General features: G+C 42.3%; 1 protein-coding gene across 6 annotated transcripts in view; it reads left to right on the top strand.

Annotated features, from left to right (window-relative positions):
• The first annotated feature begins 1,316 nt into the window (after window positions 1-1,316).
• Window positions 1,317-26,047, top strand: part of CARMIL1 (capping protein regulator and myosin 1 linker 1) — a 346,904-nt gene continuing 322,173 nt past the window's right edge. For all 6 annotated transcript variants that reach the window (XM_053602593.1, XM_053602591.1, XM_053602592.1 and 3 more), the window contains exons 1-2: window positions 1,317-1,701; window positions 5,690-5,787. In XM_053602593.1, coding sequence (XP_053458568.1) covers window positions 1,662-1,701; window positions 5,690-5,787 — 138 coding nt within the window. In that variant the 5' untranslated portion in view covers window positions 1,317-1,661. The remainder of the gene's footprint in view (window positions 1,702-5,689; window positions 5,788-26,047) is intronic.

The following is a 26,047-nucleotide window of genomic DNA, read 5'->3' as shown; positions in this document are numbered from 1 at the left end:
ATTGGCAAATTCCATAGGGGAGAGGCTGAAGACCATTCTGCGGGACCCAACATCAATTGTAGTGTTTAAAAGTAGATTACCAGGCTGGTCCGGGTGGCTCGGGCCTGTAATCCTAGCACTCTGGGAGGCCGAGGCGGGTGGATTGCTTGAGTTCACCAGTTCAAAACTGAGGCAAGAGGATCGCTTGAGCCCAGGAATTTGAAGTTGCTGTGAGTTATGATGCCATGGCAGTCTGCCAAGGGCGACAAAGTTAGATTGTGTCTCAAAACAAACAAACAAACAAACAAACACCAACTAGATTACCAAATGCGTGCAATTTCTTTTCCCCCTCCCTTCTCTGTTTCTGTCCTTGACAGACTGGAACGTTTCCAGCCGCTAGGGGATAAAACAGAGTTTGAGGAAAACCCCTTGTATTCTTGGCCCTGAAACTTCACCCTCCAGGGGCAGAGCACAAGGAAGTCGGAGAGTTTGGTAGGATCAGATCTATCAGCAGGCTTATTCTGGCTTTTGTGAATGATGCTCAGCTCCCCAAATATGCCTTGAGGATAAAAGAGACTCCACAGTGAGTAAAAGCCAATTCGACTGTCTGATACCGCAGGCGGAAGCTGTGGAGCACCCACCAAGCACACACAGAAAAGTGTCTTCTCACCATATGGTTAGTGTTTACTGGCTTCGTCTACTCTGGCTCTCAAGAAGTGGAAAATTAATAGCGCTGATGAAATGATATGTGCCTGGGAGGATTGAAAAAGTGCGTAAAAGGCTCCTAGCACAACCAGCTTCCGTGCAGGCAAGACTGCAGTCTCCCGTCCTCCGGCACCGCGGCCCGCCCGGAGGTGGGGACAGAGAATCGGGAAGCCCCGGCCCACCCCGCTCTCCTCCCTCGCAGCCAGCAGATGGCTCCCGGGCTCTCTCTCACGCTCCCTCGCCCCCTTTCCAGACGCAGGGCTTCTGCGGTTTGGGAGGGAGGCAGCGAGAAGCGGCACCGCGCCTGCCCCCGCCGCAGCAGCTCCGCGCAGCGTGTCTCCCGGGAGTGCGCCCCGCGCCGGGGACCCAGCGCCCGGGCCCCGGAGGCCGGCCTGGGACCGGTGCGGAGGCCGGCTCTCGCGAGGTGAGGAGGAGACGCAGGAGGAGGAGGAAAAGGAGGAGGGGAAGGAGAAAGAGAAGGAGGAGGGCCGGAGCTGCCCCCGCCCAGCCGGAGCCCCGCGGGAGAGCAAGGCGAGCCGACTCCCCGCCGCGCCGCGCCGCGCCGCTCTCCCCGCCCTCTCCCCACGCCTTCCGCTTTCACCTAGGGCCGTAGGTGCGCCGCGAGGCTGGGCGGGCGCTACGCCGGCCGGAGCTGCGCGGCCGACAGCCCGCCACAGGAGCAGGCGCCGCAGCCGCCCCGCGCCCGCTCCGGTCCTGTCCGCTCCGCTCTCCGCCGCCGGGAACTGCGAGGAGGCGTCATGTAGCAGCCGCAGCAAACCCACCTCCTATCTGCAACTCTTTTTTTTTCTTGGTGGGGCGGGGGGCGCGGCAAAATTGTCTCTTTGCCCCCTCCTTTTCGCGCCCACTCTCGATCGCAAGCTGCATCTGCCGCTCTAAAAAAATTGAGGGGCTCGGGAAAAGCGGGGGGCCGTAAATCAGAGTCAGATCTGCAGTACCCCTGCACCTAGAGGGCAACCATGACCGAGGAGAGCTCTGATGTTCCTAGGGAGTTGATAGGTAAGATTCGCGTGATTGTTAATTTCCCATCTTCTGCTGCGTACTCCTCGCCTCCATCTCCTTTCCCACCTTTGCTCTCCGGCAGGTCCGGCGAAGTCTCCTCTCTCCGTAGGTCGCAGTTGTGTTGGGCAGGGTCGCTGGGGGGCGCCGGAAAGTTTGCTGCCATCCGACAGTCTTAGGCCAACTTCGGAGAGGGAATGTGTTGGGGGCAGGGGAAGATGGGAGCCCCAGGAGGGTTTCTGCTGAGAGCCCCAGGCGTCTCCTCCAGCCCAGACAAGGGGTCCGCATTGACGGAAGAAGGGGACGGGCTCCTTCAGTCTTGGGAGTTCTGGAAGCGAGAACCTTTTACAGCACCCAGCCCGTAGCCCCAAACTTGGGAAAGTTGGGGAAAGCCTAGCAGTAGGACAAGTGGCGAGTGCACAGTAGGTCGTCTCCGGCACGTGTCAGGCAGCCTCCAGAAAATGTCTTGAAGGAGGTGCCGCTCGGACTTACGGACTTGGGGGAGGGGACGCTGATCTGGTAAACTGAGTGGGCCTGGCAAGGTGTGGCTTGGTGTAGCGAGCTGGGAGCGGAAGGGTTACAAGGCTGACGCAAACTCGGGCCAGGAAACTGAGGGTTAATGATAAAAGCCTTATTTTAAATAATCATTAACCTAGTGATTCTCCCTACCCCAGATCTCTTAGGGAACCTGTGAATGGTACCCCGTACGAGGTGACCCATTGTTTGAGTCCCTTAAGGCTTTTTTCCTTTGGGAGGGAGGGAGATTGGATAGTCTTGAGGGTTAACTTAATTATCTGGAGGGTTAAAATGGCAGAGCTAAAATAGGACGGGGGAGTGCTCTGAAACCTAGTGTTTAAGCGAGTGTTGTTTGTGTGTAGCATGTATATTGTAGCAAGGTACCTGTGTCTGTGTGTGTGGATGTGTTTTGAGCCCCAGTGACCTATATTCCCTACTGTACCATCTTTGGCACACTACACAGCTTTACAGCTCAGGAAGATGCTGTTTAATCGGTGCTTACCACAAGAGGAATTCTAAGCTCCCATTTATCTCTATATGTGGAATTTGGCCCTCTGTTGCTGGTTTTAGCCATACTTCAGGGGAATTTGTGTGTGCCCTTCCATAAGTGACTGTTAACTCAGGAGGTAAAACTTGATGTAAAGAAGCTGTTGCTAGGTTTGTCTGGAAGCCTCTGCTTTTGTTGAATTACAAGCAAACCTGACCCTTTATCAGAATTTATTTTAGAGTATGAAGTTATTCTGTCTCTCACTCTCACACATACACTTGTATTCCCATTCAGGTCCTTTTTTCTGTCCCCGAGAGTGGAGTCTCTCACTTTGCTAGAGTGAGTGCCCAATTGGGTTCTGGAAGCTGAGACCTTTCCTACACACCACCAAAGGAAACAAATGCTAGAGGCTCTAAAGATGCCTCCAGAGGGAGGTCCTTCCTTTAGGGAAGGGCTTGCTAGACTGATCAGAGTATAAGGATAGCTAAAGAGGGTGGCATATTTTTAATTTGTATAATAAATTGTCCTTGAGCTTGGTGATGAGAAGTTTAGGTAACTAGACTCAAGTGAAGAGGTGAAGGATGGAGTGGAAATAGGATATCTGGTTTAGACTAATGGCTCTCAAAATAAATAGTTCAGTATTTTTTTAAAGTTAAATTTGACCCTTGAGATGGAATTTTTGTGTGTATTGAATATTGGCTATATTGTATATCTTTCAATAGAATGAAATAGGCTTTTGTGATATTGCTGGTAAGATTTCTCTGGGCCTTTCAGTGGTCCAGTTGCCCTGGTCTGATAGGGGACATTCCTGCACCTGCTTTGCCCTCTAAATGCAAATGCTCATTGGAGCTCTATTCTGATCAATTCAAAATGGCATCCATGTGAAAACCTCAGTGTATTTCTTTAAGGTAATCCCCCAAAATATTTTTTAAAAAATGTATTGTTTATCTTTCTGATGACAACAGTAATACAGGATTTTTGCAGAAAAAAATTAAATGCAGAGCAGACTCTTGCCCATATTACCACTTAGAGATAGTTGTTTTTAATCTTTTAGTATATAACTTTGCAGTCTTTTTCCTTCAGAGTATATTCTTAAGTCAATTTCAGATTCCCATTTCCCACAATTCTTTTATTTATTTATTTACTTTTTATGGGAGGGAGGAGTAGGTTGTACTTCTTTGCAGTTCTGATAAGATAGGAACTGCATAAAGAACTCGCAGTACAGTGAGCTCCCACACATGTCCCCTTCACCCAAACACTCCACCTCATTGCTATTCCTTCAACAGGCTTTGCTTTCTTATATTTCCATGTTGTTCACTATGCTGACAATGTCCTGGTCTCCCCCTCTTCTCTTTTCTTATTTTAGTGGATCTAATGTTTTATGATGGTATATTGCCAGTAAAAAAATTTGATCACCTGTAATAGATATATATTGCCAATGTACGTAACACACTTCAGTTAACGTGTATAACCTAAAACATAATTTGAAACATATACTGTAAAGAGAAGTAAAATTTCTATTTTCTTCCTGCATCTCAGTGAATTGTTTTATACATTCCACTTCGGAAACCAGTGGCCTATTTCCTATGCCTTCAAGATTCCTTCCTCCTTGAAGCCTTCATGTGCTCCCTTAACTATGACTTCATGTACTGTGAATAGATTCATTTCATGGAATCCTTCTGTGGCCTTGACTGCAAATCTGTAAATTCCTATGAAAAGCAGAGACCATCTCTGTCTAGCACTTAGTATAGAGTACCTGGCACACAGGTACATGTATTTGTTGAATATGTAACCGGATGGTTATAATATAGAATACAGAGCTGTGGGAGCAGAGAGGAAGGAATTATATTTCGAAGGGTAAGTAGAATATAACTAGGAGGAGATTAGGGAAAGGGCATCTCAAGAAAGAGAAAAATATATGTAGAATCCTGCTGTAAAACATGAAGATGTCAAGGATGATTGGATTTTTAGGTATGAGCTGAGATGTTAAGCTGAAAAAATGTGAAAGTCCTTGAATGTCATGCCGTGAGGTTTGGGTTCATCCAAAAATGGTTGCAACTCATAGACCAGGAAGGACATGATCATACTCAAGGTTTCAGAAAGGTTACTGCGGTTACACAGATGACACTGGGCTGCTTGGTTAGAAGCTGTGGACCTAGTCTTGATGCGCGATTCTGAGGCTTTTAATGAAGTCCTGCCCAGGTGGTCAGGAGCTGATTACAAGGTAGATTTTTAGGAAAGTGACATTTTATCTGAGAGAGATAAAGAGTTGTCAAAAGGCAAGATTTCTAGCTTCATTAATATCGGGGGAGAAAATAATGAGGTTGATTTGGGACGTGTTCAGTTTAGAGTATTCTTGGGAGACTTTCCCACTACCATCCACATTTTCAAGTCTGTTTTTCTCTCCCAATTTTTCTTCCCATTGCCTTTGATCACCCTTTGGGGTGCTGTGCAGTGATGATTTTAAAAGGACAGATGGTTGGAAGTATCCTTCTCTGGCTAAATCATTTGGTCCAATTCTGGTCCTTTGCCATATTTCCCAACCATCACTTCAAGACATTTGTAGAAAGTGCTAATATTTGTACAGCACTATGATGAACCCAAAGGCTGCTGGGGAGCAGAGGCAGCCAGTTAAAGGCTGATGGAGTTTATGAATTTCTGTTGTACTATGGTCTTCATGCAAAATAGTGCTGCATCACACTGCCCTACATTGCTGTTTTTTTTGTTTTTTTTCCAAGCAAGATTATGTCATATCTTACATGGACTGGTATTATGTTATGTGCTTTTATATTTGTCTCAGCATCTCAGTACCCAGTATAAGGCACAAAAATAGGTGTTTATTAAATAGTTGATGGCTAGTAAAATAAGCACATGAAAAAAGACAACAATAAATGCAGCCAAATACACTCCTCCAAGTGTTTGCTTTTCCCTAATGCTTTTTCTCTTATTAAAAAAGAATGTAATAAAACTATTCCCTTCTTTCAGAAAGCATAAAGGATGTTATTGGCAGGAAGATAAAAATCGCAGTGAAGAAGAAAGTCAAATTGGAAGTTAAGGGGGACAAAGTTGAAAACAAAGTACTGGTAAGTATTATTGTTCATTTTTATTAAAAATGTTTGGAAGTGAAAATGTCTTTATATATATATATGTATAAATTTTCAGTTGTTCATTCAAAAAAACAAAACTTTTTTCCCGTTTTTCTCTTATAGCTCTGGAGAAAACTAGGACACTTATTTAAATATTTGCATTAATTGTGTTCTATGTTTTAAAGCTCTGATGACATTGTGTCTTAGATTACTTGGAATATTTCTTTGTTTGAAATTAAAAATAGGGCAATTTAAAGTTTAGGGATCAAAGACTTTTAAATTGTATTTCTCAAATTGTAGTATTCATCAATATTTAGATCATCTCCTAGAACTTGTTTTCATATTATTCAAAGTTTCATGTTAAATAGAGCTTATTTATTTAATGTAGTGGATGACTTTATAAGGTCTTGTGTAGGAATTTTTCACACGTTGACTGCCATACTAGGAAAAAAAATATTTTCTTGGGGCAATGGTGCTTTTATTTAATTTTATTACAAAATGAAAAACTTTGAAAACAAAATGATCCTTTCTAATTTAATGACAAATTTGTTACTTTTTGGTTTTCTGTCTGTAACATGCAACTCATGTGGTGCTAGAAGTCAGTTTTTACACTGCATGCCAGGGGAGTTGTATGGGACCCACGACAAATTTATTGAATTTGTTTCTGAGAATTGAGTCTTTTGTCATTCCATAAGTATTTAGTTGTGTCTGGAGTGGACCTTAGGTGGTCCTGGATGAAGACCTATGAATCATACCCTAGGTGGATGTGCAACAATGTCATGTTGCTGCATGCTTTCCTATTAAATTCATTTACAGAGCTGCCAGGCAAACATTCAAAGTGAAATGCACAATCAGAGGTTATGGCAGTCGGAGAACAGAGTCCCGCATGTGTGGTGTGCTTGGGCAGCCTGCTGGAGCAGTGACATGAGGTGGGGGAGACAAGCCAATTGCCAGTAAAAACAGTGAGCAGAGGGTTCATAGCTTCATGAAGCCCTGGTTTGAAAACTAGCATGAATTAAATACAATTTACATGGCAGTTAATGTGTTAAAAAATTTTATCTCACATTGGTTGTATTATTTAATTAAAAATTCTCAAATGATATATCTAGGTTCATCATCTAAGGGGTGATGATCTGCGAATGTGAACAAAGCGTTGGTCATTTTACATAGGTTTTTGATGTTTTGGAGGCAATGTCTGTTGAAGCCAGTATCCATTAATGTGATTGGACTAGGGGTTTTCCCCTTGAGAGAAGGGTTGTTGGGGTCTGAGTTTGGACCCTGCTGGGCACAAGCTCTTAGAGAGTCATCAGTGACTGAGTTTTACTTTTAGAGAGTTGAAAAGCCTTTTGTGGTATTTGAATGGTTTCTAGGTTGAGATTATAGCAAATCTAAATTTAGGCTTAGGTGTAGAGAAGATTCTGTTTAACTTTATCGTGGAAATTCTCAAACATATGGAAACATAAAGAATAGTATTTTGAACCTTGTGTACTTGTCATCCCAGCTTCAATAATCTTTGGCATTTCACCAATATTGTTTTATCTATCTCCTCCAACCCCCTGCCCCCAGAGTATTTCAAAACAAATCTTGGGTATATGTTATTGAAAGAGAATGTTTTTAATATTCCATTTCTTCATTTCAAGTTGCCATAAATTTGAAGTATCTTTCTGATAACATCTGTCTTGAGAATCTTCTAATATATCTAACCCCAGGATATGTAACTGTCTTTTCTTGTAGATGTAAGTAAGGATTATGCTATTGATATATGACTTTTATTTCTCTGTTGTCTGTATATACAATGCATGATGGCAGAGGCTTTTAAGTGGGAAAACTTGAGTGACTTTTGCCCTCCAATAAAATGTACTTCTGTAAACTGCATGATTATCAATAGGTGAAATGATTGATGCCATTGTTCTATTTTATTTAGCTTTAATAATAAATTAAATTATGGCTTTTAAATGTTGTTCTACCATAGATTGTTTTACTTTTTGGATGTGGGAGGATAGAAAGAAGAAATATTGTTTCTATCGTATGTTTAAAGTAAATAAAAGAATATTTATTTGTTTTAGAGACAGTCTCATTCCGTCACTCAGGCTAAAGTGTAGTAGTGTAATCATAGCTCACTGCAACCTTGAATTCCTGGGCTCAAGCAGTCCTCCTGCATTGGCCCCCAAAAGTGCCGCGATTATAGGAGTGAGCCACTGTGTCTGGCCAAAGTTTTAAATATATTGTAATTTATGGGATGAACTCACCTCTTTACAACTTACATGTCAAGTAGTGGTGCTACAGAAGTCTAAAAGATGGTACTTTGGTTATTATTTGGTATTGATACTATTCATTGTAATAAGAATAAAGCCATGTCACAATTAAAATTGATGATACTTAAATTTAAGAGGCAAATTTAACTGTTCACTATAAAAGTAGTTGTTATACTAAATGGTAAGATTTTTTTTTGTTCATCTTGACATTTACTGTAGTTAATTAAAGTTGTAATCAAATTACAAATGTTTTTGAATTTATGCATTTATCTCCCCAAATCTGAAATCTAAGTAGTTTCTAGGATCTTGGCCTAAACTTGTTATGTCTGTTACTTGCACAGGCAGGAATTTTTCTTTTTTTTTTTTTTGAGACGGAGTCTCAGTATGTCACCCTCAGTAGAGTGCCATGGCATCATAGTTCGCAGCAATCTCAAACTCTTTGGGCTTAAGGGCTTCTCTTGCCTCATTCTCCCAAGTAGCTGGGACTACACGTGACTGCCACAGTGTCCAGCTACTTTTTGGTTGGAGTTGTCATTATTGTTTAGCAGGCCTGGGCCGGGCTCCAATGCGTCAGCCTTGGTGTATGTGACTGGTGCCCTACTCACTGAGCTATGGGTGCTGAGCCAGGCAGGAATTATTAATTGGAATACTCAAGCTCTGGCTTTCTTTAATAGGTTTCAAGTTTGAGCAAGAAGATTGAAGAAGTAACCTTCAAATTGTGGATTTTGGAGTTTATGACTTTACAGAAATTTAATTATCAGTCCACTAAAATAGGTGATAAATGAATAGGTTTAATATTTTCTTTTTCTTTTTTTTTTTTAAGACTGAGTCTGACTTTGTCACCCTTGGCAGACTGCTGTGGTATCAAGCTCACAGCAATCTCAAACTCTTGGGCTCAGGTGATTCTCTTGTTTCAGCCTCCCAAGTAGCTGGGACTATAGGAACCTGCCATATTTAAAATAACCTGCTGGCTATTTTTAGAGATGGGGTTTCGCTCTTGCTCAGGCTGGTCTCAAACCTGTGAGCTCAGGCTATCCACCTGCCTCAGCCTCTCAGAGTGCTAGGATTACAGGTGTGAGCAACCATGCCTGGCCCAGGTTTAATATTTTCAATACACGTTTTTTTTTTTTTTTGAGTTGTTCTTTTTTCCCAGTGCCCACTATTATCTCCTTTTGTTCTCATAAAGTTAGGAGTATGTTGTATTTATTTGGTTCCTTCTTTTATACTTTGAGAATTTATAGGACTTTATTTTATCTTGTGTAGAGAGTTTATCTTCCTTCTTCTCCTGATTATAATAGGTAATATTTATTGAACACTGACCACGTGCTGAGTACTCAGACTGTGCTGAGTACTTACTAATGCGTTACCTTATTCCGTCGCTCTATAACCCCAAGAGGTAGGCCCTTTTTACACCCCCATTTTACAGATGAAGAAATTGAGATTTGGTGAGGCTAAAGTAACTCCCTGTCCAGCGAGCTTATGACAGAGCTTGGATTTAATTGCCGATCTGCCTCGCCCAGAGCCTAGCTGCTTTGCCATTATGTTCAAGATAAAGAGAAAACAGCCTTTGCCTTGTTCTTGCTGACTTCAAACAATGATAGGGGAGATTTGGACTTTAGAAGGATCAGTCTTCTCCATCTTTGATTTGGTTGCTTGATTTATCCATTAATTTGTTTCATATTTATTGAGCATTTATTGAGTACCAGGCATATATTTTGTACATGATGGGTATAATCTCTAACTTCAGGGGATTCTGAGTTTACAGTCTAATTGGAGAGGTAAATGTGTAGTCAGGCAGTGATTTGAATGTGCTATGAGTGAATGAATGGGAACTTGGGGAGCACAGAGCAGGAGCCCCAAACTCGGGTCTGAGAATCTGGGAAGACTTGCAGATGGAAGTGAAGCCTAAGCTGATACTCAGTAAATGAGTAGTAGCCCAGGGAAGAGGGTGGAGACGTGTTCTGGACAAAGGGGAAACATAGGAGGTACAGGTTGGGTAAGGAGGGCAAGGTAGAGACCGTCAGGCACAAAGCCTGATGCCTTTCTTTGCAGTTGGGATATCAGGTAGAAGTTGGAACTGGTTAAGCAAGTCTCTTCTTGCCACTTGTTTCTAATGACCTTCACATGCACTTTATGCTTTCTCTCCGGAGGCAGAAGAGTTAAGGGCACAGATTATGTAGTCACACTGGGTTCACACTACTGCTCAGTAACTTTATAACAATATGAAGAATCAATTCTTTTCTCTAATGAAGTAGGCATTGTAACAGTATCTATTCGTACATGGTTGCTTTGTGATTAAGTGGAATGTATTTAAATACTGGTTAGCACAATGTTGCAAATGGTAAACACCCACAGATGGTGAAGCAAGAGGAACCAAGGGGTCTTGCATTGTGAAGAAAATTTGGCTGGGCAAGGTGGCTCCCACCTGTAATTGAACACTTTGAGGGCTGAGGTGGGAGGATTGCTTGAGCCTAGAACTTCAAGTTTGCAGTGAGCTATGATCATGCCATCCTGCTCCAGCCTAGGTGACAGAGTGAAATCCTGCCTCTAAAATAAATAAATAGCCAGCCACAGTGGCTCATGCCTGTAATTTTAGCACTTGGGAGGCCAGGGTGGATGGATTGCCTGAGCTCATAGGTTCGAGACAGCTTGAGCCAGAGTGAGACTAGCTCTAAAACCAGCCGGGCATTGTGGTGGGTGCCCATAGTCCCAGCTACTTGGGAGGCTGAGACAAGAGAATCACTTGAGCCCAAGAGATTGCTGTGAGCTATGACACCATGGCACTCTACCAAGGGTGACAAAGTGAGACTCTGTCTCCAAAAAACAAACAAACAAATAAATAAGCAAGGAGGCATCTGGTGCCTCTATTGAGGGGTTAAGATCAGTGCACCATAACTCCAAGAGGGTTTATTCAGTTTGTGACTCCTTATTAGCATAAGAGAGGGCAACAAGCTAGATAAAAAATTCCTAAGATATGCTCTGGTCAAATGAAATTAGAAATACTGGAAGAATGTTCTATGCTTAAATAAATTTGACAATTGGGTGTCAAAGATAAATCAGTTGCTCTATAGCTTTTCACAGACATTACAATGCTTGTCTGTGCTTTGTAAATTCCTAATAATTGAATAAGATATGCTGTCTTTCCCAGAATTATGTGGCTAGAGACCCTAATGACTATAGGCTGGGAAACTGGGATGGAACAGGCCAGAGTTGGTGCGACTTGGGACAGTAAAGAAAGGCTAGAACAGGCTAGAGGAGGCTGTAGCATTATTAGGAGTGTTCTGGGGAATGGGATAAAGCCCCATTCTCCCCTCCTCCCCACCTTTTTTTGAGACAGAGTGTCACTATGTCATCCTCGGAAGAGTGCCATGGTGTCACAGCTCAAAGCAAACTCCACCTCTTGGGCTTAAGCAATTCTCTTACCTCGGCCTCCCAAGTAGCTGGAACTACAGGTGCCTGCCACAACGCCTGGCTAACCCAGCTCCCCTTTTTAAAATCTAAGTGGCGAGCAGGTCTACTGTGGGCCACGCTGGCATGACTTGTCATCTGTTGCTGTAATAACTTTCCCTATTGTCTTTAGAGGATGTCATTAGAAAGATATTCTGTGGTTCTTAGGCTCTTATTCCTTTCTCCCACCTTCTAATTGAAACTTCACTCAATTTTTCCAGAACTTGGACTTTTGAAAAATTTATTTTTAAAAATTAAACTTCATTTTTAAGATACTGATTCATATACAGTTATAGCAAGTAATACAGAGAGGTCCAGTTGTACCCTTTATCCAGTTTTTCTATCTTGTAAAATTACAGCATAATATCACAACCAAGACATTGATACTATGAAATGCAGGAAATTTCTGTCACCACAGGATCCCTCATATTGGCCTTTTAAAGTCATGTGCACCCCAACCCCCACCTTCTCTGACCCTTGGTAGCTACTAATCTGTTCTCCATTTTTATCATATCACCATTTTAAGAATATTACATAACTGTAATCATATAATATATGCCTTTTAGGGATTGTTTTTTCTTACTCAGCATTAATTCCCTGGACCTTCATCCAAGTTGTATCAATTATTTCCTTATTAAGAGCCTCACTCTGTTGCCCCAGGCTAGAGTGTCCTGATGTTAGCCTAGCTCACAACAACCTCAAACTCCTGGGTTTCAGTAATCCTCCTGCCTCAGCCTCCTGAGTAGCTGGGACTACAGCTGCATGTCACCATGCCTGACTTATTTTTCTACTTTTAGCAGAGACAGGGTCTGGCTCTTACTCAAACTGGTCTCAAACTCCTGAGCTCCAGTGATACTCCTGCCTCGGCCTCCCAGACTGCTAGGATTACAGGCATGCGCCACTGCACCCTGCCCAATTATTTCCTTTTTTGGCTGAGGAGTATTCCATGGTATGGATGTATCACAGTTTATTTGTCTGCTGATGAACATCTGAGTTGTTTCCAATCTTTGGCTATCAGGAATAAAATGGATATAAATATTTGTGCTCAGATTTTTGTATGAAGACTCTTTTGTGATAAATGCCAAGGAGTGCAATTGTAGTTTGCATGGGAATTGCATGTTTAGTTTTATGAAACTGCTAAACTGATTCCCAGAGTGGCTATATAATGCTGTGGTCCTTCTACCAGCAATGTATGAGTGATCCAGTTTCTCTAAATCCTTGGCAGCATTTGATATTATGTGAGTTTTTCAGACTTTTTGTTCAGGGCTAATGGTTGAAAGAAAAATATTGTCAGACAGGAGCAAGGGCCCTGGCGACCTCTTCCGTTCCACATTTCTGTTGCTTGTCTCAGGGAGAGGAATGTGCCACTCCTCTCTCTCGAGCTGTGGCACTGAAGTGTGTGGAATGTTCATTCTGGTCTCAGCTTTGTTTTTTTCTGTTTTCTGTTTTTTCTGTTTGATTTTGGAATTTGGGCTGCATCATGTTTGCCAGGCCCTCGTTCTTCCTTATCCCTCATAAAATGGATCAGAAGCAGGTCTTCCTTTCTTCCTAGACTGAGCAGGTAGGGAAGTGGCATGCCAATTTTAACCATTTGGTTTATTCACCTGTTCTCTTTAAAAGTACCTATCTGTTGTCCATTTATTTGGTTTGAACCGTTAATGTGGGCTTTGCTCCTGTAGCACAGTGGTTACGGTGCCAGCGCCACATACAGTGAGGCTGGAGGGTTCGAACTTGGCCTGGGCCAGCTAAACAACAATGACAACTGTAACAAAAAACAGCCAGGGATTGTAGCGGTGCCTGTAGTCCCAGCTACTTGGGAGGCTGAGGCAAGAGAATCACTTAAGCCCAAGAGTTTGAGGTTGCTGTGAGCTACGGCATTCTACCAAGGGTGACATAGTGACACTCTGTCTCAAAAAAAAGAAAACAGAAAAGTTAATGTGGGCAGGGCTCAGTGGCTCATGCTCTGGGAGGCTGAGGTGGGTGTATGGCCTGAGCTTACAGGTTCGAGACCAGCCTGAGCCAGAGCGAGATCTTGCCTCTAAAAATAGCCGGGTGTTGTGGCGGGCACCTGTAGTCCCAGCTATGTGGGAGACTGAGGCATGAGAATCTCTTGAGCCCAAGAATTAGAGGTTGCTGTGAGCTGTGATGCCACAGCATTCTACTGAGGGTGACAAAAGTCAGACTGTCTCAAAAGAAAAAATGTTAATGTGAAATCCCTTTAATGTATTTCTTTTGTTTGGGTATTTATTTATGCCTTTTGAGCTCTTTAATTAGGCTTAATTGGAACAACTATAAGTTAACTTTTAAAATGTTGAAAATTATAGAGGTATTATTTTGGGTAACATGTATCCCTAAAATATTTTGGCAGTGCTGTCTTTCATTAACTCAAAATATAAACTCTACTCCTATCTGTTTATTAAAAAAAAAAAATTAAAAAGAGAACATTTGTAATATAAAGGTGTTGAGTATTTGCTATAATTAATCAGTTATGAATTATCTTAAATTTCAGATATTCTTTAATATGGAAACCCTTGTTCTGTTACACAGAACCTGGCCAGTCTGTTTAATGTTTTTCCAGTTCCTTAGTCCTCTAGTTCCTAGTCTGATTCAGCAGCACAACCTGTGCCATAGACATTTTTAGACAAAAATACACTGCAGAATTTGTGTTGTGTGGCTCCTTTCAGGTGACATCAACTTGGCTAGTGGTTTACAAACTTAAAAATAAAATTCAGTTGTACCATTTTATTTATTTATTTATTTGTATTTTATTTTTATTTATTTATTTATTTATTTTTTGAGACAGAGCCTCATGCTGTCGCCCTGGGTAGAGTGCTGTGGCATCACAGCTCACAGCAACCTCCAACTCCTGGGCTCAAGCGATTCTCCTGCCTCCGCCTCCCAAGTAGCTGGGACCACAGGCGCACGTCACAACATCTGGCTATTTTTTGGTTTCAGCTGTCATTGTTGTTTGGTGGGCCTGGGCTGGATTCGAACCCACCAGCTCAGGTGTATGTGGCTGATGCCCTAGCCGCTTGAGCCACAGGCGCCGAGACAGTTTTAAAACATAATTTTAAACCATTTAAAAGTACCATTTTAAAACATAATTTTTCATGGAACTCATAAAGTAGTGATATTCTAGAAGTATATTTTACAACTTCATAATTAAACCTAATCATTGATGTCAGTGAGGCTGTTTTGATGAACACAAATTAGAAATAGAAAGGGGTTAGGATTTCGTTCTGGTTGCAAGGTGTAGAGTGACTCCCTATTCACTTTTTAAGCAGTATAAATATCACAACTTTTAAAATAATTGGTCTTGTAATTTCACGATGCTTTCCAAGTAAATAGAGGTGGCAGGAGAAGCTTTATTCTGAGTTCTGCTCAAAAGTGGGTTATCCTGGCAGCACAGCTTACCTCGTAGTTGATCTCTGATGTGTTAAATATAGTGTAACACATCTGAGTGTGTATGTGTGTATTGGTGTTTCATTCCAGTAGTTAAAATGGATGTAAGACCGAAATTCATACCAAATGTTTGTAGATTGGAATGGCTTCTGAAGAATGCTATTTGAAAGTCATTATTCTGGGCCCCTGGGTTTACATCCCTCTGTGAGAAGCGTTTGTATCTGTTGTCAGGTAATTTGAACAGTTCCCTTTGTGGTACCATTGAGAGTCTCAACTTTTAAGGATCACTTACAATTCTGTGCATAGGTGATTTTCAAAGCACCTGGGTGAAGTTACATGGCTCTAGAAAATGGAGCTTAAGAAAACAGCAGTGATGTTCAAATGGTCTTCAGGAGTGGGTTGTCAGAGAGCATGCATTGTTGCCAAGGACCCCGGCAAAAGTTCTGGGAGATACAGAATAAAAGAATCCATATTTGAGGACTTCAGAATTTACCTGAACTCAAAACTGGAGTCAGCTCCCACCTTTCCCACCGATCTCTGGGTAGGGCGCAGGGTGAGGCGGCCCCTGTCCCGGGGCATACATTTCCAGGAGGCAGTTCTGGCCACATGAACTTGTTACCTGAGCTGCATTTACATTCTCTCTCCTCTTCTGCAACTGCCCCAGTTTCTTCTGTAGTTAGGACAGGCGCGAGTCAGATGACCTTGGGCAAGGAAGCTGTTGAACATATACCAGGCTTGGTGTAACTTTTCGTTCTTAAAAAGAAACTCTCTTTCCAGTCTCTGGGATTTAGTGACCCTGCGACCAGGTCATTTAGGTCCACTCTGGAGAGGGGAAGGAGGAGAGTGAGGAGGAGTAGGGGAACAGTATGAAAGGGACATTGTGGAAACTAAGGAGCCAGGAAATCTAATCAAATATAGGGTGAATAGGGAGAACTTATTTTCATTGGTATAAAATAGTTAACAGTGAAAACAGTGAGACTTTAGTGAAATGTTACTGTAACACTGGTAGGTTTCATTTGATTGGAAACAGCATCTATTGTTAAAAGCAGATTTAACAATGCAACTATAATTTGATGAGGGTTAGATTTTTTTCTCCTTAACCATCCTCTACTTTCTAAAATGCTTTTTGTTTTTTAGTATACAAGAATTTGGATTGCTATATATGGGGCGTGGTGTAAATCTTTGTTACTGTGCCCATCATTCTGTCTGTGTCACTAGTCCCTTCCTCTGAGGAAAGAGGTGTAAAGTAGAGGGAAGAAGGATGCTTAGGAGGGGTGTGTGCGTGTGCGTGTGCGTGTGTGTGTGTGTGTGTGTGTGTGTTAGGAGTTAAACAGTCTGTTTATTTCTACCCACTGGATTTTTTTCCTCAGCTCTGTTTCTTGGGAGAAGGTTCTTTTTTCTGAAAACATTATCTCGTGTTGAACCTTAACCAGCAGGTTTCTTTAGATATGGGTAGATGTACAAATTCCTCATATAGATAAAAAGGAGGTGTGTATAAATGCCTCGAGATGTACTTACAGCATATCCTTTGGCAAGGATTTGCGACAAATGCATTTAGTTTGGGCAGTGTCTATTTCTCCTGATCTCTGGGCCTTGGGAGTCTCAGAAGACATTTTTGGGCATTGACTGGGATTAGTCGGTGTATGCCCTAAATGGGATCTGGTGTGGACAGGTTGACCTAAGCAGACTCTGGGGAAGTTGGTTCAGACCTTGCCCTCATTAATTACCGCGCAGAGAATCTTGGGCCTAGAGGATTCTTGATAGCCATCTAACCAGGGATCCTAGCCTTAGAGAAATTTCTTCTATAGCACTTCCAGTGGCTAGGTATCTACTTTTTAGTTTATTATTTCCAGTGATGAGAAAAGCAAGAGCCTCAGAAAGTCATTTGGGCTATGATTTGCTTCTCACAAACTTCTTTCCATTTCTTCTAGCATAGCCTACTGGAGTATTAATAGAACCACTCCTTCCTACCCATGAGTGTAACTCAAGTTCTTGAACTTTTTCATTTTTTTTTTTTTTTGTGGTCTTATTAAAGTCCTCAAACTAAACAGGCTGATTTCGGGGAGTCTCAATAAAACTATTGACTATTCTTATCACCTTCCTTTGGAACCACCCTGCTTTGTCAGTGAAGCTCCTAAGCTATAGATGTTTTGGGATCACACATCTTTGGCAAACACTTTAAAACTAAATCAAACACTTTCTCAGGGTTTTTATTGGGCTTCTGTGAATTCTATACCTCTTGAAGGGGGTGTAGTATGTGGCTTCACAGAATCTTTTTTGTTCCTCTAGACTAGTGATTTTCAACCATGTGCCATGAGAGGATCTTAGGTATGCTGCAAAAAAATTTTAAAGATCATTACTTAAATTATTTTCAAAAGAAATTCAAAGCTTGGCTCAGCACCTGTAGCTCAGTGAGTAGGTGCCGGCCACATACACTGAGGCTGGCAGGTTCGAGCCCAGCATGGGTCTGTTAAACAACAATGACAACTGCAACAACAACAACAACAAAATAGCTGGGTGTTGTGATGGGCACCTGTAGTCCCAGCTACTTGGGAGGCTGAGGCAAGAGAATCGCTTAAGCCCAAGAGTTTGAGGTTGCTGTGAGCTGTGACGCCACGACACTCTACCCAGGGCGACATAGTGAAACTCTGTCTCAAAAAAAAAAAAAAAAAAAAAAAAATTGAAAGCAAAGTAAGTATATTCTTTTTTTTTTTGACCAAGAATTTAAGCGTGCCACAGAAGTTTAACTATATCTTCACGTGTGCCATGAGATAAAAAAGGTTGAAAAACACTGTTGTAGCCTGTGGGAAATATGGATCTAGGTGCAATGTGACAGCTGAAAAATACCAGCTATTCATTACTTTGGCACTGTTTGTTGTTGTTGTTTTATAAGTTTTGGAAGTATTTATGATATTTATATTATGAAAACAAAAATGATAAAACATAGTAAAGCGATGAACAGGTATGGTGGCTCTGGGATCTCACACCTGGCATCCTAGGCCAAGGTGGGTGGATTGTTTGAGTTCAGGAATTTAAGACCAGTCTGAGCAAGAGCTAGACCCTATCTCTACCAAAAAAAATAGAAAGACCAGCTGGGCATTGTGGCCTATGTCTATAGTCCCAACTACTGGGGAGGCTGAGGCAAGAGAATCACTTGAGCCCAGGAGTTTGAGGTTGTTGTGGGCTGGGGTACCAAAGCACTCTTAACTTGGGGCATCTGAGTGAGCTGAGTGAGATTCTGCCTTCCCCCCAAAAGGGTAAACAACACAGTAAAGTGAAAATGCAACATCATCTAATTCTGTCAATTCAAATATAATCATTGGGGAAAAAATTAGTATTTCCCATAATTTTCTATGCTAGCATACATATAAGTATATATTTAAAACAATGAAGTTGGCTTGGCTCCTGTGGCTTAAGGGGCTAAGTAGCCAGCCACATACACCTGAGCTGGAGGGTTCAAATCCAGCCTAGGCCTGCCAAACAACAATGATGGCTATTTTTGGCAACCAAAAAATAGCCGGGCATTGTGGTGGACACTTGTAGTCCCAGCCACTTGGGAGAAGGAGGCAGGAGAATCGTTTGAGCCCAGGAGTTGGAGGTTGCTGTGAGCTGTGATAGCACTGCACTCTACCTAGGGCGACAGCTTAAGGCTCTGTCTCAAACATTAAAAAAAAAAAAAAGAAAAGAAATTATGAATACTATTTTATAATCTACTTTCTAAATTTAATTTTGGGGGCTCAAAGCTTTCTATGGCAATAATTTATATCTCTATCACTTTGAATTTCTGCATGGCACCCCATTGATCTACTGTAGAGGAATCTATAATTTATCTAAACATGTTACTTACTGGTAGATAACTAGGTTCTATTATTTTTGCCTTATTAGTGTGCACAACATCATATTTATTTCCCTTGTATAAATTCCTGGAAGCAAAATTGTTGCCCAACAGACATTTTAACCAATGCATTTTTCACCTGATTGTAATTGAAGAACCTTCACCTCATCAATTTTATTGTCTTTAAGAGAGAGAGAGAGAAAAAAAAAGAAACAAAAGCCTGCTTAGCAGAATGGCTTGTTCTTTTTGGTTAAGTTTTTATGTTTCTTAGATCAGTGCTCTTTGGACCCTAGCTCTTTGGCCTTACTTCTTCATGTAAGGTCAGGTGCGGTGGCTCATTCCTGTAATCCTAGCATTCTGGGAGCCCGAGGCAGGTTGGTTGCCCAAGCTCAGGAGTTTGAGACCAGCCTGAGATAGAATGAGACCTGTCTCTAAAAATAGGGGGGGTGTTGTGGTGGGTGCCTGTAGTCCCAGCTACTTGGGAGGCTGAGGCAAGAGAATCGCTTGAACCCAAGTTTGAGGTTGCTGTGAGCTATGATGCTACAGCACTCTACAAAGGTGACAAAGTAAGACTTTGTCTAAAACAAAACAAAACAAAAACAAAAAGCACCACCAACAAAAAAACTTCCTTCATGTCATTTAGAGTCCTTTTGGAACTGCTGTGTTGTCTGCTGCTACAGTGTTTTTGCAGGAATAGGAACGTCCTATGGCTCTTTGACTACAATGTGGTTCCAGAATCACAGCTCCTGAGAGTCATTGTCTTGGCAGAAACAGTCATCTTTCACTTGGCTGAACCATAGCTAAATGTGAGACTATATTATATGACTTAGATCTTTGCCCTGGTTGTGGGACTTTCTTACCTTGGATCTTTGAATGCTCCGATAAGTGGTAGTTGAATAGATTTGTAAATGATAAGGCATATGGCCTTTTTTTAGAGACAGACTCTTACCCTGTCACCTGCCATAGCTCACAGCAGCCTTAAACTTCTGAGCTCAAAGAATCTTCCTCTTTTAGTCTCCTTTGTAGCTGGAACTGCACATACCCACCACCATGCTTGGCTAACTTTTCTATTTTTAGTAGAGTCTCACTTTGCGTAGTCTGGTTTGAACTCCTGAACTGAGGGATCTTACCGACTCTGTCTCCCAGAGTGCGCAGATTACAGGTGTGAGCCACCTCGCCTGGCCCATATTGCACTTTTATTAGATGAAATATAGTTAACAAGAACTATAAGCTAGCCAGTGCAGTGGCTCCCTCCTGTAATCCTAGCACTCAGGGAGGCAAAGGTGGGTGGACCAGCCTGAGCCAGAGTGAGACCTTGGCTCCAAAAAAAAAAATAGCTGAGCACTGTGGCAGGTGCCTGTAGTCCCAGCTACCTGGGAGGCTGAGACAAGAGAATTGCTTGAGCCCAAGAGTCTGAGGGTGCTGTGAGCTATGACACCATGGCACTCTACCAAGGGCAACAAAGTAAAAAATTATCTCAAAAAAAAAAAAAAAAGAAAGAAAGAAAGAACCATAAGCTAAGATGTATGTAGAGCTATTCCAGTGTCTTAGAAGATAATATAGTATCATAATGAAAGGAGACATTGTTCTTTTCCCTCATGTGGTTCAGCAGGCAGTTAACTTCACCTGCATAGCTAATAATGGTCTAAGTCCTATAGTCCTTCCCCGCTCCAGCAGAAGCTTTCAGAGTAGTTCTTTCTTACCTCTCCCATGTTACAACCCTTTCTGTGTTTCCCTGCCCATGGGTAGGGGAGGTGTGGTCTATCTTCCTGTATAAGTAGATCCTCACGGAGCCCCTTTCTCTTTGCTGAGGGCCCCAACAGTTCAATCTGCCCCCCTTTTTTTCCTTTGTTCTATTTCTTATTTCTTTTCTCTTTCTTTTCTTCTCCTCTTCTCCCTCTTCTTTTTTCTTCTGTTTTCTTGACCGAGTCTTACTCTGTTGCCCAAGGCTAGAGTGCCTTGGCATCAGCCTAGCTCACTACAACTTTAAACACCTGGGCTCAAGTGATCCTCCTCCCTCAGCCTCCTGAGTTGGGACTACAGGCGCCCATCACAACACATGGCTAATTTTTCTATTTTTAGTAGGACAGGGTTTCACTTTTGCTCAGACTGGTCTTGAACTCCTCCTGCTGTACTCTCCCAGAGTGCTAGGATTATAGGAATGAGCCACTGCACCTGACCCAGCCTCTCTTTCTCTATCCTTTCAAAGCTGCCATTGTGTACCACTTTGCTTGTGACCATCTTTCCTTCTAACACTGGCAGGTAGGATGACATTCCTTAGGGACCCTATTATTTGCTTTCTTAGAAAACAAGCACACTCAGCTTGGCGCCTATAGCTCAACTGGCTAAGGGGCCAGCCATGTACAGCAAAGCTGGTGGGTTTGAATCCAGCCCAGGCCTGCCAAACGACAATGACAGCTACAACCAAAAAATAGCCAGGCATTGTGGTGGGTGCCTATAGTCCCAGCTACTTGGGAGGCTGAGGCAAGAGAATCGCTTAAGCCCAGTAGTTGGAGGTTGCTTTGAGCTATGATGGTACGGCACTCTACCTAGGGCAACAACTTGAGCCTCCGTCTCAAAAAAAAAAAAGAAAGAAAGAAAGAAAGAAACAATGAAACAAAACAAGCACACAAGACCCTTTCCATTTCAGGGATGTACACTTAGTCACTCTGTGAAAGAGACAAAAAAACTAGAGAAACAGATGTGGAAAAGTGACTGATGTTTCAGAAGCCTTGCAAGGCAGTCTCTCTGCTCTCTGATCCCTGCCTCCCTTCCCTGGGATACAGGCGCCTCTCATTGAATCTAAGCTGAAGTCTGGTTGTAAGTGCAGCTTGGTTGGGTAGAGTGTTATCAGTGGGTACTTTTTGGTTTCCTGAATCCATCTGTCCTAAATCATTCATCACTGGCAACCAAAAAAAGATCATATCATCTGTCATAGGCATGACCTGAAGAAAAGCAGCTGTGCTTTATTTTGTGCTAAGTCTTGGACAGTTCACTTCGGCACTTAGAGCCTTCCAGCTCCTTTTTAATTGCTGTGGACCAGTTTCTGTTCTTTGCCTGTGTCCTTGAGAGAGCACAAATGTTGCAGTTGGGGGAACTTTTTGTACAACTTTGTTCACTGAATCATAGTCACTGCTCATGTTGAAGATAGTCAGAACTAGCCTGCAGATAGTGACTAAGTTTAACATTGGCTTGCGAGTACAGATGTTTCCATTTACATCTCTTGGGCATTCTGCTTCTTATCGGAAATTTTCTCTCCCCCAAATTCATTGTTTGTGAATTAACTGTGAAGTTCTGGGAGCTATTTCCTTGTCACCAGTTTGCCTCTCTGGAAAGATACTATGGGAGTTTAAATAGCCCTTACCCCTCTAGCATTTTATTTTCTCTGAAGTGGTGTCTGTGGAGAACATGTTGGGTCTTCTGTGTTCAGCCTTTTTTTCTCTTTTTTTAAAGAAGGGCTAGATGCAAGAAGTTCTTCCAAGCTTTCCTGTCTAGTATTGCTTACTAACAAAGCAACTGGAGCAAAGGAGAAGCTATTAGCACCTTGTCACTTAGAGTTTCTTAAGCCCTGTCCCATTTGTGTGTTTCCATTGCAGAGAATTAATCAAAGTGGCATCTGTTGTTACATCTGACATATGCAGGTTGTCAACAGAGCTGGACAAGTGGCGTGAGCAATGCTGTATATTCAGGAAGGCTTCACGCTCAGTTCCTTTTTATCTGGTGTGTTCTCTGGGTACAGCCAGTTTCTTTATTCATCAGACTAGGGCTCTACATTTTAATATTAGAGAGTGATACTTATGGTATAGTTAGCTTTCAATTCAGGAATGGCTTGTTTTTTCAGTGTCTTCACAGGCATTTTGTGCCTCATATTTTTTTAGTAGCTTTCTTTGAGTTAATGGATGCATCTGAATTCAGGGTTTGAATTCTGAAATGGCAGTTTGCTACCATTTAACTTTGGGGAAGTTATTGAATTTCTCTGTGCCTTAATTTCCTTATCTGTAAAGTAAGTGTAATAACAATAAACTTCATAGATTTATTTTGAAAATTAAATGATATATTACATATAAGTAGTGCTTGGTGCATAGTAAGTCATCAGTAAGTCTTAGTAGTTATTTTTTTTTTGAGATAGAGTCTCAAGCTGTCACCTGGGGTAGTGTCATGGTATCATAGCTCACAGCAACTTCCAACTTTTGGGCTCAAGAGATCTCTTGTCTCAGTTTTTTCTATTTTAGTAGAGACAGGGTCTTGCTTTTGTTCTGGCTGGTCTCAAACTCATGATCTCAAGCAATCCATCTGCCTCCGCCTCCCATAGTATTAGGATTACAGGCGTGAGCCACCACGCCCTGCCCTAATCTTAGCTGTTGTTATTCTTGTGGGGAGTAGTGATATTGTTAAATGCTTTAATTATGTAGTATTATTCCAAAGCTTGTCCCTAAAGTTGCCATACATAAGGAAAATAGGAAATTGTAGCTACATCTACTTTTATCTACAAAATACTCATTACAAAATTTTACAAAGAGGTGATAACATGTAGAAAATATTTTGTAAAATTTTGTAATGAATATTTTGTAGATAAAGGTAGGTTTAACTACAGTTTTTCATTTTCCTGGTGTATGGTGACTTTATGGGTGACCTTTGGGACACCCTATAAGAATCTGTATTTTCAAAGTCACTGATTACTTGAGTATATTTTATATTAATATTTCAATAGAAATAACTGAACTTTGCAAGTCTTCCTCATCCTGCGCAAGGTACTTGTGATGTTTTCTCTGCTCAGACCAATTTTAAGCTGGTATACACTATCTTTAGAAATGGTTTTAGGATTTTTTTTTTTCTTTGCAGCGATAGTCACTTTATCACCCTCGGTAGAGTGCCATGGCATCACACAGATCACAGCAACCTCCAGCTCCTGGGTTTAGGCGATTCTCTTGCCTCAGCCTCCCTAGTAGGTTGTTCTACAGGTGCCTGCCACAATGCCCAGCTATTTTTTTGTTGCAGTTTGGCCGGGGCCAACGCCCTTCCCACTGAGCCACAGGCACTGCCTGGGGTCAAGTACATTTTTAAGAAATATGTCTCTGAAGACTGCACTGTGCATTTTCTGGGGGTATCTTCTTTTATCTTCCTTTCATTGCAAATCTGAATGTGTTCAGAAATATGCTCGAGCATCTCATTCATTTCCAAGTTACTTAAGCATATTGAAAAAAAAGAAAGGTTAATAATTGTCTCCTGGCTTGGCGCCTGTAGCTCAGTGGCTAGGGCACCAGCCACATACACTGTACTGCTGGGTTCAAACCCAACCCGGCATTGTGGTGGGTGCCTGAAGTCCCAGCTGCTTGGGAGGCAGAGGCAAGAGAATTGTTTAAGCCAGCGGTTGTCAACCTGTGGGTCGTAACCCACAGGAACTGTATTAAAGGGCTTTGGCATTAGGAAGGTTGAGAACCACTGGCTTAAGCCCAAGAGTTTGAGGTTGCTGTGAGCTGTGATGCTACTGCACTCCACCGAGGCTGACATAGTGAGACTCTGTCTCAAAAGTAAAGGCTCCTGTTCACCCACCTAGGACTTTTTTGGCCCTTCGGGGGCACTGCTGCTGGTCCCGGTGCCCCCTCACTTAGATTGCTTCCTTTTGGATTTCAGTCTGCTTGCTTTTTTTTTTTTTTTTTTGTAGAGACAGAGTCTCACTTTACCGCCCTGGGTAGAGTGCAGTGGCGTCACACAGCTCACAGCAACCTCCAGCTCTTGGGCTTATGTGATTCTCTTGCCTCAGCCTCCCGAGCAGCTGGGACTACAGGCGCCCGCCACAACGCCCAGCTATTTTTTGTTGCAGTTTGGCCGGGGCTGGGTTTGAACCCACCACCCTCGGCATATGGGGCCGGCGCCCTACTCGCTGAGCCACAGGCGCCGCCCTGGTCTGCTTGCTTTTGTGTTCAGTAGGGAGTTGGAGGCATTATTTGAGTTCACTGGCTTGTGTGCTCTGTTCCTCCACATTCAGGAGGATCCTTGGCCTCTTGGGTTTTTCATCTCCAGGCCAGGCTGGACTCTCACCTTCTACACAAACTTGGGGTTTCTCAACTTCAGCACTGTTGACATTTTGTGCCGAATAATTGTTATGGGGGCTGTCCTGTGCATTAGAGGATGTTTGGTAGTGTTCCTGGACTCCATGCCGTGGACACCAGTACCAGCAGCCACCCTTCTGCAGTGGGGACAGTTAAAAACGTCTTCAGACTGTCAAATGCCCTCTGCGTTGTAGAATTATCCCTGGCTAAAAACCACAGGTTTGGATCACTGAGTTCCAAAATGTCAGAGAGCAGATGCACACCTGTCATATTTAGCTTCTAGAACAGTGGTGCTCAACCTTCCTAAGGCCGCGACCCTTTAATACAGTTCCTCAGGTTGTGGTGACCCCCAACCATAAAATTATTTTCATTGCTACTTCATAACTGTAATTTTGCTACTGTTATGAATCATAATGTAAATATCTGATATGCAGGATGTATTTTCATTGCTACAAAGGGGTTGCAACCCATAGGTTGAGAACTGCTGGTCTAGAGTTTTATCTGAGTCTCAAAACTTGAAGTTCTAAGATATAGGTTGGTTGATTTATCTGAAAATATATATGTATTTAAAAGTAGTTTTGAATTATTTAGGTACCAAAATCTCTAAATAAGAAAAATGAAAAATCCTACGGCACAGAAGTTTTTCTTGTTTTACGATACCTAGTAGGTTAGCCCAGCAGTTCTTAATATGTGGTCCTGAGAACAGCAACATTAACATCATCTAAGAATTTGTTAAAAATGCAAAATTGTAGAGGTCCTTTTCAGAGCTACAGAATCATAAACTCTGTGAGTGGGGCCCAGCAGTCTTTTAAAAGTCCTTCAGGAGGTTCTGATTTTGATGCACACTGACGTTTGAGGAACACCGGATTAGTTACTTAGGTAACTAAGTTACTGAGGTACTTAGGCAATTAAGTTAGCTCCAATCAGACACCCATAGGAGAAGCCTTACCAAGAAATAATCATAATAAATCTGCTCATGAAATGAGTTTTACTAGACATTAGGTGTATGCTGATCGTATTGGCCCCTCTAAGAGATTGTCAAGCCCACAGCTTCCTTTGATGATTACCTTTTGTCTGTATCCTCAAGGTTGGTGTGTGAAACTCCACACCACACTTTGGTTATAGCTGATTGAACTAGGGTTGGTTAAGCCTGACTCCCAAGGTAAGCATCTGTAGGCTGTCCAACAGCCTGGATTGGGCAGAGATGCCTCCTCTTGGAGTCTGAGACAGAGAGACATACACAGAAACGAGAAGAAAGCAAAAGG

This window comes from Nycticebus coucang, chromosome 9, assembly GCF_027406575.1.
Source record: "Nycticebus coucang isolate mNycCou1 chromosome 9, mNycCou1.pri, whole genome shotgun sequence".
NCBI lineage: Eukaryota > Metazoa > Chordata > Mammalia > Primates > Lorisidae > Nycticebus > Nycticebus coucang.
The sequence above is the reverse complement of the archived record's forward strand: the minus strand, read 5'-3'. Positions and strand labels throughout refer to the sequence as shown.